This window comes from Pelodiscus sinensis, chromosome 1 (genome assembly GCF_052426305.1).
Source record: "Pelodiscus sinensis isolate ZL-2025 chromosome 1, ASM5242630v1, whole genome shotgun sequence".
Lineage (NCBI taxonomy): Eukaryota > Metazoa > Chordata > Testudines > Trionychidae > Pelodiscus > Pelodiscus sinensis.
The window spans coordinates 308,458,630-308,474,784 of NC_143052.1; the positions used below are offsets into that span (position 1 = coordinate 308,458,630).

The window sequence follows — 16,155 nt, forward strand, 5'->3', positions numbered from 1 at the left end:
GGGGAAGCAAGGGGAAGAAGGGGGAGGGGAAGCTCAGGGCTCAGGGTTGGGGGTCTCGCCGGACCAACTTGATTGTCATGCAAACCTGCTCCTGGGTTCACATGTGGCCTTTCGTGGCCAGGCTGGCAGCTATCCTGCCATAGAAGGCAGCATTCCTCCATCTAGTGCAGAAATCAGGGGCATCCCTCCCCCAAACTTGAATAAGGTCCATGATCTCCACCCTGGACCAGGAAGGCGCCCTCCGGGCCCTGGCAGGCTCCTGGGAGCTGGTAGACTGCTCCTGGGGAGCGGTGGAGGGCTGGCTGCCAGTGGCTTGCTGGCTCATGTTTTGGGGCCACTGGGTATGGGACAGTGACTGCTGGCTCTGGGCTGGCAGGCTTGGAGCTGCCACAGGCACTGTGGCCAGAGTCAACCCCATTAAAGGTTCCAGGGAGGAGGGAAGAGAGTGGAGTGTTCTTGGTTGAGGCTGTAGTGGCCACCAGGGCACCCTGAGAAGGCTGGAGGCCCCCTATTTCAAAATGTGTGTCTACACAGCACTTATTTCGAAATAGCTATTTTGAATTTGGTGATATTCCGTGTAGAATGAGGTTTACCAAATTTGAAATAAGCGCTCCACTATTTTGAATTAATTTTGAAATAGCGATTTGGCTGTGTAGACACTAGGAAAATTATTTCAAAATAAGGGCTGTTATTTCAAAATAACTTTGCTGTGTAGACATACCCTATAGTGTTTGAGGTATTTTTGGAGGGGGAGGATGGAATTAGAAAAAGGAAGGGATGGTGAGTAGAGGCTGAATTTGAGTTTTCTCATCTTGTTCTGAGCTCTGAGGTTTTTCTCACTGCTCTTTTTGCTTTAAAATCCCTTACCTTGGTCAGTGGACTGTCTACCAGAGAAGACTAGGATCACCAGTTAGCAACAACAAGAATCACTTGTTACAGGTTGAGGGTTTAGCCTCCACAATAATGTGTAAATGTGTTCATGTGTAAATTCTGGTGCTTTAATTCTGAAAAAAAAATTTAATTGGAGAAAGTCCAAATTTTAAATGAAACCTTTAAATATCTACAATCAGTTCAATAACTTAATCTCTGGGAGTAAGGGCAGAACACAGCATTAATTTAAAATTCATATCTGAAAGTGCTACAAGGACAAGATGCATAATAATATGGTTCTGTGATATTGAAATGGAGCTCTGATATGATGTCCCATTTCATGAATAAATATAATTAGTTAATGTTTCTTCTAGAGCAGGAACTGATCCAGAATCTACAATCCAAACCCCACTGTGTGTGTGCCTGCACACATGCACAGATCTGGACTTGAACTCTGATCTGAAAGTTATGATTGGAGCCTTTTTATATAAGGAGATGAGCTGAACCATAAGTCTTAACTCCTCAAAGTGCAGAGGGTATTTGAAATATGGAACTAAACTTGCACCCAGATGTTATAGGTAGGCTCTGCCTCTCAAATGGGCTGATCCAGTACCAAGTGGGAATCTCTATATCTTAAGGCAGCGTTTCCCAAACTCAGTGTGGCTGCCAGGGTGTTCCGGGCTCCTGGACTGCCCATGCAGCACCGGGTTCCCCAAGCCCTCAGCCGGGCTGGGCGGATGCAGCCGTATGTTTCAGGCTCCCGGCAGAGGCATAGTGAGAGTTACCAGGTGAGCTCTTATTGCTGGCTGTGGAGGGGGGAGGGGAGGTTGGATATGGGCCACAGGCAAGCAGGGTCAGGGCAGAGGAGCTGCCCGGGGGAGATAGGGAGGGGAACCGGCTGGCAGGGGCTGGCTGGGGGGGGGGGGGCGGGGACACCAGCTGGCAGAAGCAGGGCTGGCCGGGGGAGCGGGAGCAGTGGGGCTGGCCAGGGGAGATCGTGGAGGGGGGGAACCAGCTGGCAGGGGCAGTGAGGCTGGCTGGGGGAGATCGTGGGGCTGGCTGGGGAACCGGCTGGTGGAAGCAGGGCTGGCAGGGGCAGCAGGGCTTGCCAGGAGTGATTGGGAAAGAATCGTCTGGCGGGGACAGTGGGGCTGGCCCAGGGTGAGGGTGGAAAGGGAGGGGGGAGAGAGGAGTCGGCCAGTGGGGAGTGGGACAGTTCAGGGCACACGCAGATCCTGAATAAAAATGTCAAAGCAGTGCCTTTTAAATATCCCCACTGCTGACAGTGAAGTTTAAAGACACTACAATGTGTCAGAATGGAGAGAACCTGGTGCATTCACCATCCGGAATGAGAATAAGGATAAAAAATTCCAGAGATGGTGTCAGCTTTCTGAAAATAAATGAGCCCCTTTTCAATACACGATGTGGTGGTGCAGGGTTTTATTGGATTACAGTACATTTTTCAAATCCATATTCCCTTAACTTGCTGGTAAGAATGTTGTGGGTGGCCGTATCAAAAACTTTGCTAAAGGTGGCCCTGGGGGCTTTGGGAGGACCAAAAACAACGTATTTGCATATTTGTCATTTGCTTAATGAATATGCAAATATGCAAATGAATGTTACGGGTCCTCCGAAAGCTCGTAAATGGATTTACTGGTCCCCCTGTCAAAAAGTTTGGGAACCCCTATCTTAAGGTATTGCCGGTGATTTCAAAACTGGATCTCAGTTTTGCAACGTTGGCTCATTTCTTGTTTTACAAATGTGCATATTATTACATCCTAAATATTATTCATCATTATTCATAATTAATTGTGAATTACTTGAGATGGAATGTGAGGCAGCAAATGTAGAAAACTGTCTTCGAGCCATTGCAGTTGACAGAGGATGCCTGAACCTTTTTACCGCTACAAAAAGTCAGGCAGGGCCTGCTTTGATGACTGTAGCATAGCTTATGTCTACAACACTATGAGCTAAGGGTGTGTGTTTCAGCTTGTGTACAGACTTGTACCTGCTCAGATCTGAGCTAATATGCTGCTTGTACAGCAGCAGCAACACTGGCAGCTGGAGCAGAAGCATGACTTAGCCATTCCAACTACAAACCTGCCTGAAACTGGTGAGGATGAACATGGTATGGCTAAGCCATGCCTTCACTGCAGCTATCCAGGCTACTGACATATTCCTGCTAACTCTTGTTGCGCTAGCCCGAGTATGGGTCTGCAAGCATGAAAGCCCATCCCTAGCTCCTAGAGCAGACGCAATCTTAGTGTGTGTATCTCTGACATTTGCGGGAGGGAGGGAAGCCAAGTAACTTTCCCAGAATTTTGTTCCTGAGAACTCGTCTACATTAGAAAGCGTTGTCCTTTTAACTCTGCTGGGATAGTTAAGTGTCTCAACTGCTCAGTTATATTGGTATAAAAGTGCTTATATCAGTGTAGCTTTTTCCTGTATGGGACGCGAACCAAGCTATGCTGATAAAATCCACACTAGTGCTTATAGGAGTATAACACATACAAATCACAGACCTTTCCAACATAAGTATTATAATACACCTTTTCTGGGGGAGACCAGACCAAATATTTGTTATTAGCAATGGAGGGATGATAGGAGTTACTATAGAGAACTTTCTGGGTGTCTGGCTGGTGAGTCTTGCCCACATGCTCAGGGTTTAGCTGATCACCATATTTGGGGTCGGGAAGGAATTTTCCTCCAAGGTGGATTGGCAGAGGCCCTGGAGGTTTTTCGCCTTCCTCTGTAGCATTGGGCACAGATCACAGCTGGAGGATTCTCTGCATCTTGGGGTCTTCAAGGTATTTGAAGGCTTCAATATCTGAGATATAGGTGAGAGGATTATTCTAGGAGGGGGTGGGTAAGATTCTGTGGCCTGCACTGTGCAGGGGTCAGACTAGATTATCATAATGGTCCCTTCTGACCTTAAAGTCTATGAGTCTGAGTCTATTTACATAAAATGTTATGAGATATTAATCTGTCCATACAACTGTGATTATTGCTAGTGACATCATTTGAGTTAACAACGTGACGATGTTTCTAAGCTCCATAAGCTGATGTAACTCTTTTCTTTCCTTATAGGTTAAATGGACTAGCTGGCTCTCATTCTAAGGGAACCTATTGGATATAGCTTGCTTGAATTAAGTCTCTATTGTATGTCAAAATGATTTCTCAAAACCGGAAGTGGCTCTGAAAGTGATGGAAACAGCATAAAAATGTTAATCTAACAGCCTGAGAGAGAATTTTCTACTGATCTGTTTGTAATTTAAATCCGTAACTGAAGCATGCACAGTAGTTAAACTGGTTGAAGAGAAAACTTGCTCCTTAATACAACTGTCAAAAAAGCAGTCACTTGAAATTTCAAAATGAGTGCACCAGTGGTTCCAAGTGAGCCATGTTACACCCAGCTACAGGACAACAGAAATGAAATAAAAAATAACAATGAAAGCATAGTAAGTGTGGGAGATACAAATGCCAACCAAATTGTGACAAAGGTCAGAAGCACTGAAGGGGAGGTGAAGAGATGTGATTTCACAGTTGATTCTGGAAGTTTGCATACTGGTGGGTCAGAGAACATTACACAGTTGGATACAGAGCAGAAAAAACTTCTGGTCTTTAAACAATCTCAGATTGGTGATACCAATGTACAAGAATTTAGGTTGCCTTCTACTGGAAGCAAGGAATTAGATAAATGTTTCAGGACTGCTGAAGTTAAGGATACTTCAAAGAATATTCTTATTAGCCGAGGACAAAGTCTATCTAATTTGAAGAGTAGTGCAAATAATACCTGTTCAGGGGTTCTTTTAAAAGATGATGTTGAATTTACCCAGCATATATCCAAGGACCATGGAAAAATAATCAGGACCATGGAAGCTGAAGGAATAAAAAGGCTTTCTTTGGGACGATCAAGTAAATTTTCTACTAAAACAGAAGCATTTTCAAAAGAACGTGTGTCATGTAAACGTTCACTTTCTGCATCACTGGATTCCATTGATACATCACATCATTTGATTGGTGATACTGAGAAATCACAGCAAACATCAGCGGATCATTTTCTAGGTATGGTTTTTCATCCACTTGACAATACCTCAGAGGACAATACGGTGTTTTATTCAAAATCATCTACCTCAGAAAACAAGAAAGTAAATATCCCAGAGATCCAGATGGACATGGAAGATGTACCAAATGCTAACAGTGAAAGCACACTGCAGCCGACTGACATAGATCTGAATTTACATGGTAAGCCCAATGAAATCTCTAGTAAGTCAGAAGCACAATTAGAACAAGGTGATAAAAGTAAAAAACTGGAGATAAAAAATCCACCACATGTACCATCTAAAAATATTTGTCAACAAAAAATTGAGAGAATTATGTTGGTAGAATTTCTAGGATGTCAAACAGAAGAAAGTTCATTAGTACCAGAAAAGAAAGGATGTGGAGCTAAAGTTTCCAAAATGCAAGCTCCCCAGTTTCAAGACTTTTGTAGTAAAGTAGGAGATCCACTCTTAAACCAAGTGGTAGCCTATGCTGAGGACAGACTTCTAAGTGGAAACACCACCTGCCCTGGGTTAGGAAGAAGTAATGATGATGAAAACAGGGCATCTAATCAAGGTAGTCAGGAATACATAACAGACGAAGAAATTGGATCTGTATTTCCTCTTACTGATGATAGCAAATCCAGTGGCAAACTAACACCTACAAGAAATAGAAACTTACTTGAAGCTGGTACAAGTTGCATTCAAACAGTTGGTGGGCATATATCTTTTCTACATAACGTAAGTCTCCCTTACAGCAAAACCATGAAAGCTAATGAGAATAAATTGATGCTAGTCAAAGGGAACACTGAAAACACCACAGTGTCTGCCTCAGATCTCTCAGATCAACACAGAGTGCTTAGTACAGAAACAATGTCAAACAATCAGCCGAACAACCAGGACAGTGATATGGAAATCGCAAGCTTTTCAGTCCAGAATAAAAAGACTACTATTGCAAAGAAATATCTTTCAGATGAAACATCAGAGAGTTATAAAATTTCAGCGAGGGCTGATGCCTTTTTCTGTGTCCCAACTTCCTTGCGCCCAATGGCAACTGTGAATGTTAATAATCAGCCCACAATTTCAAACAGCAGCTTAAAGGATCTTTATGCACTTCATGTTGACAAGCTGTCACCGTCCTCAGTCCTACCTCCCATTGACAGTACACAGTTGTTAAACATATCCACTAAAGTGCCTAACAAGATGGCTGCCAACAGTGGAATCCCCAAACCAATCCTCGTCCATCCCAAGAGCTCCCTTACAGCCAAAGGTGATGTGGAGGGTGACTGCAGTGAAAAGCCTGAAGAAAACATTGAGATAAAGCCTGTTATGCCCAAACCCAAACATGTGAGACCTAAGATTATCACTTATATTCGAAGAAATCCTCAGTCTATAGACCATCTTGACCCTTCCTTTGCCTCAACCGAGCTGCCATATGGCCCCTCTGTGTGCAGTATGCCCATGGCAAAAGAACAGCAGATATTGAGTGGGGGGGATATTAAACCATCCAACATCCTGTATGATAAATATAAATCTGATGTGCAGAAGCCGAGAATCTATAGTTCAGGACTTGTGGTATCAGGCATTAAACCCCCAGGACATCATTTTGGCCAAATGAGTGAAAAGTTTCTACAGGAGGTAAGGAGCTAATCACCTCTTTTGTACACTTATGGATGTTTGTTTGCTTGCTTGTTTCTTTGAGGAAAATAGCAGAGACTTGCTGTAAAACAAAAACAGGAGATCAATACTTGGAAACATACATAGTATCAGGAGCTTTTGTGGGCAAAACTCACTTCAGATAAGCTTGAGTCAGATGAGCTTAACTCTGTTGTCATACGTGGGCCTGAGCATGGCCTTTTGAAGAGACAGCTATAGAAAATGGTCACTATATTCTGGTAAACAGCAGAGCTCTTCCTCCTCCAGAGGAAGGTTTACTTGGCAGTCCAGCAAGCTCTCTGGACTGGTGAAATGCAGTAGGACTAGAAGAGTTTGCCTCTCTATGGAATGAGCAGAAAAGCAGGGACTTTAAAGCTGCTGTTAAACAATTTATAATATTTAGTAAAATGGTTATGTTTTGTTTCATTTTAAAGTAGGCAGGTAAATTAACCATTCTCTCAAAATAATTGAATTTTCCTTTCCCCAGCTTTGGAAGTCCTTGTTTTGCCATGCAGTCGAAGGCTAACTGAATTCCTTATGCCCTGTACAGTATCGCCTTGCCAAGATGTCAGCTTCCAGTTTGATAATTCTGGGCAAGATCATGGTTCACTTTCCTGACCTGCACTAAGGAGTGTGGGAGAGCCAAGAAACCTTACACCCTGAACAGGCTGTCCACAGTGTCAGATACAGAGCTGCTTCTGTGCCACTATGCTCCCTCCAGTGCAGTTGGGCTGGAGTGAGAAAGCAGGGGTCCCAATTGGGTCACTTGGCTAGTTGAAGAGGGAATTATTAATTTCTAATGAGCTTGTAGTTGGCATTCATCACCTTAGTATCTGCGAGCTTCACAAATACTAATTTATTTTTGTAATATTCCCTGTCAAGTATGGTGGTATTTTTATTCCCTCCTTACAGTTGGGGAACTGAGGTACAGAAATTAAGGCCCAGCGTATCTAAAGTAGCCATTAGTTTCAGATGCTATAACAGACCTAATGGCAGTGGGCCTTGGGTTTAGGCACCCCTACTCTAAAGTATGGCACCATTAATTCAGGTATTCAGGAAGAATCAGCAGGGATTGGGGCCTATTGACAGTCAGATGACCACCCCTGAGCATTATGAAGGACCAGTTTTAGCTCAGTGGAGGGGAAAGCCAAGAAGTAGGAGAGATGAGTGTGAGGGGATAGAACCAGAATTCTGAGGAGCTAGGGAGGCCTTTTGAGATTAAAGTATGGTCCCAGGAAAAAAGGTCTGTGGATACATGGTTCAAAGAGGGAAGTCATTTTAGGTGAGGAATGGAGCTGAAAAGCCCTGAGGGAAAAGAGAGGTCAGGCTGGTATACAGGAAGAAGCTCTAGGAAGGAACAGTAGAACGAGCCTGTGTTTGAGTTCCATGGCATATATTCCAGTAGGTTAGCATTTGCAGGGCAAAAACCCACAGTAGAGATTAGGTGTGGGTTCTTCCAGTACTGCCACTCTGAGGGGATGCAGAACCCTTGCTATTAAGGGGAGAGAAAAGGGACTAACTAGAGTCCAGGAAAGCTGGAAGTTGAGCCCATAAGAAGGGCCAAAGACTGTTGTATGGAACAGTTATACCCCATGGAGAAATGTTGTGCCTGGCAGAAGTCCAGGGTGAAAGACTGATGCTGGTTTTTTTTACTTTGGACTGTGGTTACCCTGGAAGGAGTGGCATTATGTACTGCTTCCCATCCCCACCCTCCCGATTCAAAGTTCTTGCTTCAAAGCATGGAGGGCAGTAGAACCGCTCAATGAAAGGGATATAAGAATTTTATTGTACATGGGCCAAATAACATAATTTTCCCTGTTGTGCAGTGTAGTTGGATCTATGTCGGTCCTGCCTTTTATTGTTTCTCACCGATGGACATAGGGCCAATAAAATATATTACCCACCTTGTCTCTAAAATGTTTTCTTATCTCATTCTCAGAAATGGCTAAACAAAAACAACAAACAAAAAAATCACGAGAGTGCACACCCCCAACAAGGAAAAGCTTGTCCTGAAAATAAAGTTTACTGAAAGTAAAATTTGTTAAGTCTTAAAATGGAAAATCTTAAGTACAGCATTGCTACTGGTGCTGTTTGGAAAGAGCCATACTGTGGAAGTTTCTTTAGCTAATATGCACTTACTGCTGACTTGTCTTCTTCAGCACATTGGCTGATACACAGAGTGAGTAGGAGATATTTATTGCTCATCAGGGCAAATAAAATCAGAATACAAGTATAGGAGTCGGGAGCTTTAATAGGATGTATCAGTTTATTCTTTAAAAGCCCCAAACTGCTAATGCAGAACACTAGCACAGCCTGTCTTAGGTGTTCTCCCAGTATTTAAACAGCCAGTGTGCTAATAAGCCAAACCTAGACTTGTAATGAGGTACAACTCCACTGAAGCCAATCAAATTATACTCTATCTATAAAGCCCTGCAAATCCATTTTATATTCACATCCGTGGATATGCAAGGCTCATTTTTGCAGATACAGATGCGGATGCAGCAGATATAAATTTTTTATCCACACAGGGCTCTACCTATTTATCCCAAACTACAAATTGTAAAAAGGACTCAATCTCCAAACAGCAATCTTGTCTCACTCAGAATAGGTGGTGTTATTTTGTAAACCAACGTATTTAAGTTTTTGCTGAGAAATGATCAGCCAAGTCCTTCTTGATTCCATCAGAGGATATATTTTAAATATGTGATCATCTTTTCATGTTTGCATTCCTGCTGTGCTACCTAGAGAGTACTGTCAATAAAGATTAACAAACATATTTTGAAATCTTGGCAAAACTAACTCAGCTATTAAAAATGCATAACCTCTCTATTTATAGAGAAATTCTCTGTTCCTTCTGTTTAGTAATTGTTGTTGGTCTATTCATTGCCAGTTAAAAACAAAACGATAGGAAGTGTATAATGAAATCTGACTGAAATATGCTCATATGAGGGAAAAGGGTAACCAATTTTATCCAGGAAAACAATTTCATACCTAAAAGCTGCAGTAAACCTACACATTGATTCTAGGGATGTAAAGAATGTATAAAAATAGTAACCATGTAACCAATCAAAATTCAATTATACCGTTAAACATGTTACCTGAGGATGAAGGAGTAGTGAGGGAAGGGTGCTAGTTTGGCTCCCAGCTACCAGCCTTATGGGACTGCTAGATCCCAGCTCCCAGCCCTGGAAGCTCCTGGTCACATGCTCCCTAGCAAAGTTGCAGAGTTTAACCATTAACAGTAACCGACATGCATCAGCTTATCAGTTAACCAGTTAAACTCTTACATCCCTAATTGATTCATTTTGAAAAATTAAGATGATTTGCTTTTATAAGTTCATACAGGTCAAGCATCAGGAATCAGATGTAAAAAATAAAATCCTGAGCTCTGAAATAGATAAGTAAGCCATATAAGGATAATACAAAGAAAGAAGAATGTAATTGAAGATTTAATGATGGAAAATGAGTTTACATATGTGGTGAGAAATGTAGAGCAAAGATAAAATGATGAGGCCTAGTGTACGCTAGGAAATTAGATGTATAACCCACACCCCATGAGTGACACAGTTAAACTGACCTAACCCTGGGTGTAGACAGCGATAGGTTGACAGAAGAATTCTCCCCTGAACCTAGCTACTGCCCCTCACAGAGGTGAATTACCTACTCCAACAGAAGAACCTCTCCTGTGTCTTTGCTGAAGTGCTACAGTAGCACAGTTTCAGCATTTTAAATGCAGACAAGCCCTAAGTATCTATTGTGTGGGTCTTATCAGTATAAAATAAGCCAAAGCCTAAAAGACTCTAAACTGAGATCTATGGTAGTTTAAGGCCAATCTTGCATATTTCTGAATATTAAATATGTTCTTACCAACTTACTAGGATCAAAGCTTTTATAGCCACTGTTAAAGTGCATACTCTAAATGTTTATAATTTCCAAAATTATATTGGGCTGACGTATTAAATACATTGTAATTTACAGCAGAATAAATCAATCAGTACTTCTGCATATGTGATATCCTGTGGCTATTTTTGACTGATTAATTTGATTAATTTTTCAAATAAATATAACCCTGATTACTAAAGCCAGCCCCCTCAAAAAATCCCTAACTGAGGGACACTAGAAAATATTAAATGGTCCTTGGCAGAGAATTATGATTTTGACTAGATTTACCTGGCATTGCTTGGGTCCTTATCTCCAAAAAAGTTTTGTTTTTCTTCATTTTAAGCTATTATAATAGGAAGCTGAATGCCAAATTTGGAGGTTCTAGCTCTTGTCCTTTAGGAGGAGTTTCTGAACAAACGGCTTGCAGACAGATGGAGAGACAGATTTATATTTTAAAAGTCTACAAAGGTTGGACTCTAAGCCAGGGTGCTACTTGGCGGTAATAGTGCAAATGTGTCTTAGCAAATTGTGGAGAATTGAAAAGTATTTGACATTACTGTGTTCTTTTATCCCAAGTCATGGAAAGCAGCCCACAGCCTGACGAGGTAGACTCAGGGCATGTCTAAACTTAAAGTGTTGCAGCGATCAGTTGCACTACTGTGGCACGTAGTGAAGACACTACCTATATTAACAGGAGTACTTCTCCCATTGGAGTAGGGACTTTGCACCCCTGAAAAGTGATAGCTGTGTCCACTACAAGAGAAGTCCTCCCATTGACATGGCACTTTCTACACAAGAGTTTGGGCAGTGTAGCTCTGCGGGTGGATTTTAGTTATACCATTATAAGTCTATAAAGTATACTGAGCCTCAACACACGATGCATGCATATATAGAGCTAAGCACACGTCTTTGCAGGTTCATGGCCTTTACGTGGCAAATTTGCTCTGCTGTTGTCTGTGGGGCTGTGCCTTTCATCAGCATTCATCAGCCAATGTATTTGGGACATGAATCCTGGAAGTTTCATGAATTGGACCCCACGCTGGTCAAAAATGTTTCCCTCTTTTAAGAAGCTTCAGTTTCAGGAAGCAGAGACAGCAGCATGTGATTTAGGTTGTCTACGACATACTGTGACTAACAAAAGCCAAAGTGATCAGCCCCTATGGTGATATTTTCATATCAAATTATCTGATGTACTTTTGAATAGCAAATATATTTATGGGACTCGGGGTCTTTTTGTGAAGGAATAAGGCCAAGTTTCATCACAATGAAAGTGAACATATTACTCTCAAAAGAGATTATTTTTCTGTTGAAATTAGTTCAGAGTACTTTCAACTTATTTATAATTGCTTCATTCATTATGGTGTAAAAATTAAATTCTCCACGTTCCTGTAATAAAGGACAACTTGTTCATCTAAGAGTCTTTGCTAGAAATGAATATCTTTTTAAAAAATAGAGCTCTAATTTATCCTCCGATAAGTAGTGTTTTAAATAACATCCAATAAAAATTGCATTTACAAATTTCCCTTTTGGCAAATCATTCTCCACGGTCAAGGAAATTTACTTTCTAGGTATTAATAGCGTCACAACATTTTCACTATTTGAGGATTTTTCTGAGAACCAGGGGCAGTTGTATGTTGTGTTTGACTGGGTTGTGAATGAACTTGTTATTCTGTGGCTAGTGATCAATGTGGTCAAAGGATCAAAATTTGAATCTTCCATGTTGATCTCAAACCATCGGTCGCAAAGAGGAGAAATTAGTCATAGTTTATACTGCCAACATGAGCTCCATGTTTCCTGAGCATGTGACTGCACTACAGTAATATCAGTTTCATTTATTTCTCTGTAGGTTGGGAAAAGGCCTGTGAAAGAAGAATTCTGTTCCCCACCATATACCCGCTATGAGGTATCTCCAAGCTTTTATCGATCTGCCATGATACTTAAACCACAGTTAGGACTGGGTGCAGTTTCCAGGTTACCCTCTGCAAAAAGTAGGATTTTGATTGCAAGTCAAAGATCTTCAGATAGCTGCCTCCATCAGCCAGGACAAATAGCAAAGGCTTCCAGCCTTTACCATACCGAGGCTTCAGGTAAACTACAAACACTTCCTTTCTTTTAACTATAATCAGTGATTATTTTTAGTCAGGAATATGACAAAATGAGCAACACGTTGGCCTGATGCCAGAAATCTCTGCTATCACTCTACAAGGTGCCTTTATCCAGCCTGAGGTAAGGCTAAGACGACTAAGGAGTTTAGGATTGTTGGAAGGTAATTGGGTCTCTTGCCTAGGAGGAAGAATCAATTTCAATACCAGTCATTACAGTGGTCGTGTACCTGATCTTTCTCCTTCCTGTAGGTATCTTGGTATTGGAAAAAGTTCAAAAAAGGGCAAGAAACATGATTAGGGGTTTGAAATGGCTGTCACGAGAGGAGGGATTAATAAATCTGGGTCTTTTCAGCTTAGAAAAGAGTAGACGAAGGTGGGATATGATAGAGGTCTATCAAATCATGATTGGTCCAGAGAAAGTAAATAAAAAAAAGTTATTTATTCCTCCCCATAACACAACAACTAGGGGACACCAAAATAAATTAATAGGGAGCAGGTTTAAAATAAACAAAATGAAGTATTTCTTCACACAATGCACAGTCAACCTGTGGAACTCCTTGCTAGAAGATGTTGTGAAGACCAGGTTTAACAGGGTTCAAGGAGAACTAGATAAATTCATGGAAGAAAGGCTCATCAATGACTTTTAGCCAGGATGGGTAGGAATGATGTCCCTAGTCTCTGTTTGTCAGAAGCTGGGAATAGGTGACAGGGAATGGCTCAGTTGATGATTACCTGTTCTTTTCATTCCCTCTGGGACACTGGGCATTGGCCACTGCTGGAAGACAGGATACTGGGCTAGATAGACCTTTGGTCTGACCCAGTAAAGTTGTTCTTTTTTTCTTATGATCTTGAGAAGAGTGTCATTCTATAAAGCACAGATTGTCTGGATCTTAGTTTTGCAACTCATCCAAAAGTCAGTACCTCTAGCAGCACAGTGCCTTCTATCACCATGTTGGTGACATTTGTGCTGGAATGCCTCAATACCTGGATTTTTTTCCTCTGTGGCCCTATTTGCAAATATTGGCCAAGCCTGTCTCTGCATAACTTTTGAGAATTTACACAATCACAGAATAAGATAGTAAAGATGTAAGTGATACAGGAATATAAGGGGAGCAGACCGGAGGGCAAGGAAACTAGCAACATTACTATTACTGAGAAGTGATGTAAGAACTTGGAGAAAGGCAAGTTGAACCAGTCCTTAAAATTGGAAACACAGACAACATAAGCATATGGGGAAGAGAAACACAGGGAATGGGCCTGCTAACATATTTAGTCTCTTCTCTGATGCTTCAAATGAATTATTCACCCTCTTCATAAATAAATGGTATTCACTCTGTACTTTTCATTTTGCCATTCTTGCTTTTGTCAATACATTTCTTTGTTCATTCAAGGACATTCTGTCTTCTGTGTATTAGACTTGTCTAGATTATGCACTGTATCTTTCTTACTTCATTAAAGTGTTGTGCCTGTTTTTGTCCCAGAATATGAGCGAGACAAGGTAGGTGAGGTAGGGACATTGGTTGCATGGCTCATTACAACAGTTTGATTTCACACCATATTGCTTGCTGCTTTTATTGTCCACTTAAACAATCTGTGCATAGCAATCTAAGGTTCTGTTGCCCACTTCATTTCACATGAGTGGTTCCAACAGGTCTGATGCCTTCCACTTAGAATCATAAGGTTGGAAGAGACCTCAGGAGGTCATTGAGTCCTGCCCCCTGCCCAAAGCAGGACCAACACCAACTAAATCATCCCAGCCAGGGTTTTGTCGAGCTGAGACTTAAAAATCTCTAGGGATGAAGATTCCACCACTTCCCTAGGTAACCCATTCCAGTGCTTCACCACTCCCCAGTAAAATAGTTTTTCTTAATATCCAACCTAGACATCCCCTCTGCAACTTGAGACCATTGCTCCTCATTTTGTCATATGTCTCCATCTTTTTTGGATTTCCCCCGCCCCGTCAGGTATTGAAGGCTGCTATCAAATCCTCCTCACTCTTCTCTTCTGTAGACTAAAGAAGCCTAAATCCTCCAGCCTCTCCTCGCAAGTCATGTGCTCCAGCCCCCTAATCATTTTGGTTGCCCTCCACTGGACTTTCTCCAATGTGTCTACATTTCTTTCTGTAATAGGGGGTCCAGAATGGGATGCAGTCTCCAAATTTGGCTTCACCAGAGCCAAATAAAGGGGAATAATCACTTCCCTAAATCTGATGACAATGCTCCTACTAATGCACCCCAATATACCGCTAGCCTTCTTGGCTACAAGGGCACACTATTGACTCATATCCAGCTTCTCATCCACTGTAATCCCCAGCTCATTTTTTTGCTTAATGGTCTATCCCAGCTTGTGGTTAGCTCAGACTCTCTGGATTGTGCTTCCTCCCCCAGACCAGAAGCAGAGCTCTGTGGAGCTCAAAAGCTTGCACAAAAGTTGGTCTGATAAAAGATATTACCTCACCTACCTCATCTCTTGCTGTATGGCACTCCATTTCAAAATCCAAGCAATATCTATCTGTGCCTTGCCTCTGTTTCTTTTCTGTAATGTTGTCTTAAGATTTCTAACTGAGATTTATCCCTTATGAAACAGTTGATGATTAATTATCAAGTCATATTTCTCTAGTTATTTTGGTATCTCATCATTGACTATCTCTAGTATCTTGTCTGCCACCAAGGCCAGATTTAATTCCTTCAGTCCCTATAGTGTCCTTGAATTTCATTATGTTCACATCTTTCTAGTTCATTGTTATCTCACCACTTCCAAAGATGCTATTAAAAGATAACTCTTGTTGGACTGCTAATGATCTGTTGTTCCATCTCCCTCTGTATCCCAATGTGTAACCCATATGGCCTTGGCATTCTATCTGTTTTTATTGATTTTTAAATTACACAAAACTTGATTGCTAATGCCTTTAGTTTTTCATTGTGTTGCCCCAGACACACTGTTTCCATTTCTGGCATCTCACCTCCAATTTCCCTCATGAACAGTGAGATAAAGAACTTGTATAATTTTTCTACTATATCTTGTTCCTTTGTTGTTGTTGTTTTTCTTCTGTTCTCTAGTAATTCACTGGCTTTCTTTATTGATCTCCTCTTATTTATTTATTTTATCATTTATTTATTACAAGTATCTTCTATTATTTTTTGTTACTTCCTGGGAAATCCCTTTTATTTGCAGTATTTTCTTTCCTTAATACCCAATCACTATTGGTTACTATTTTTCTTTGTTGTCTTTCTAGTTTGTATCCTTAAGACACACACAACCCATTTCTCCTCTTGACAGCTTTTTGACTTCTTAAGCCATCTTTATCCATCTTTTTTTAACCATGTCTCTGAAAAAGAATATACTGCTTATGAAATATGCCAGAGAGACGGCACCGGAAAATGTTGTTCTTTAACCATGGAACAGGCATAATATAAGCAGTGGCAATGTAAGATTCCTCATGGCTTTCTAGCTTTGACTGTCTAAAACAAAGTCATGTGCAGTCTATCATTCATGACTATTCCATGCTATTCTTCAATTATTAGTCTGCTAATGAAATTGTGACTGCAATTATTGGTCTTACGGGCATCTCTTTATGAGAACCTGACCTGAAACAAATCTTT

The 16,155-nt window shown here is 41.3% G+C and overlaps 1 protein-coding gene across 1 annotated transcript in view; it reads left to right on the plus strand.

Annotated features, from left to right (window-relative positions):
- MTUS2 (microtubule associated scaffold protein 2) overlaps nucleotides 1-16,155 on the plus strand; it is a 479,820-nt gene that overhangs the window by 186,027 nt on the left and 277,638 nt on the right. The window contains exons 2-3 of the mRNA XM_075919208.2: nucleotides 3,958-6,548; nucleotides 12,295-12,535. Of these exons, the coding sequence (XP_075775323.2) occupies nucleotides 4,242-6,548; nucleotides 12,295-12,535 (2,548 nt within the window). The 5' untranslated portion in view covers nucleotides 3,958-4,241. The remainder of the gene's footprint in view (nucleotides 1-3,957; nucleotides 6,549-12,294; nucleotides 12,536-16,155) is intronic.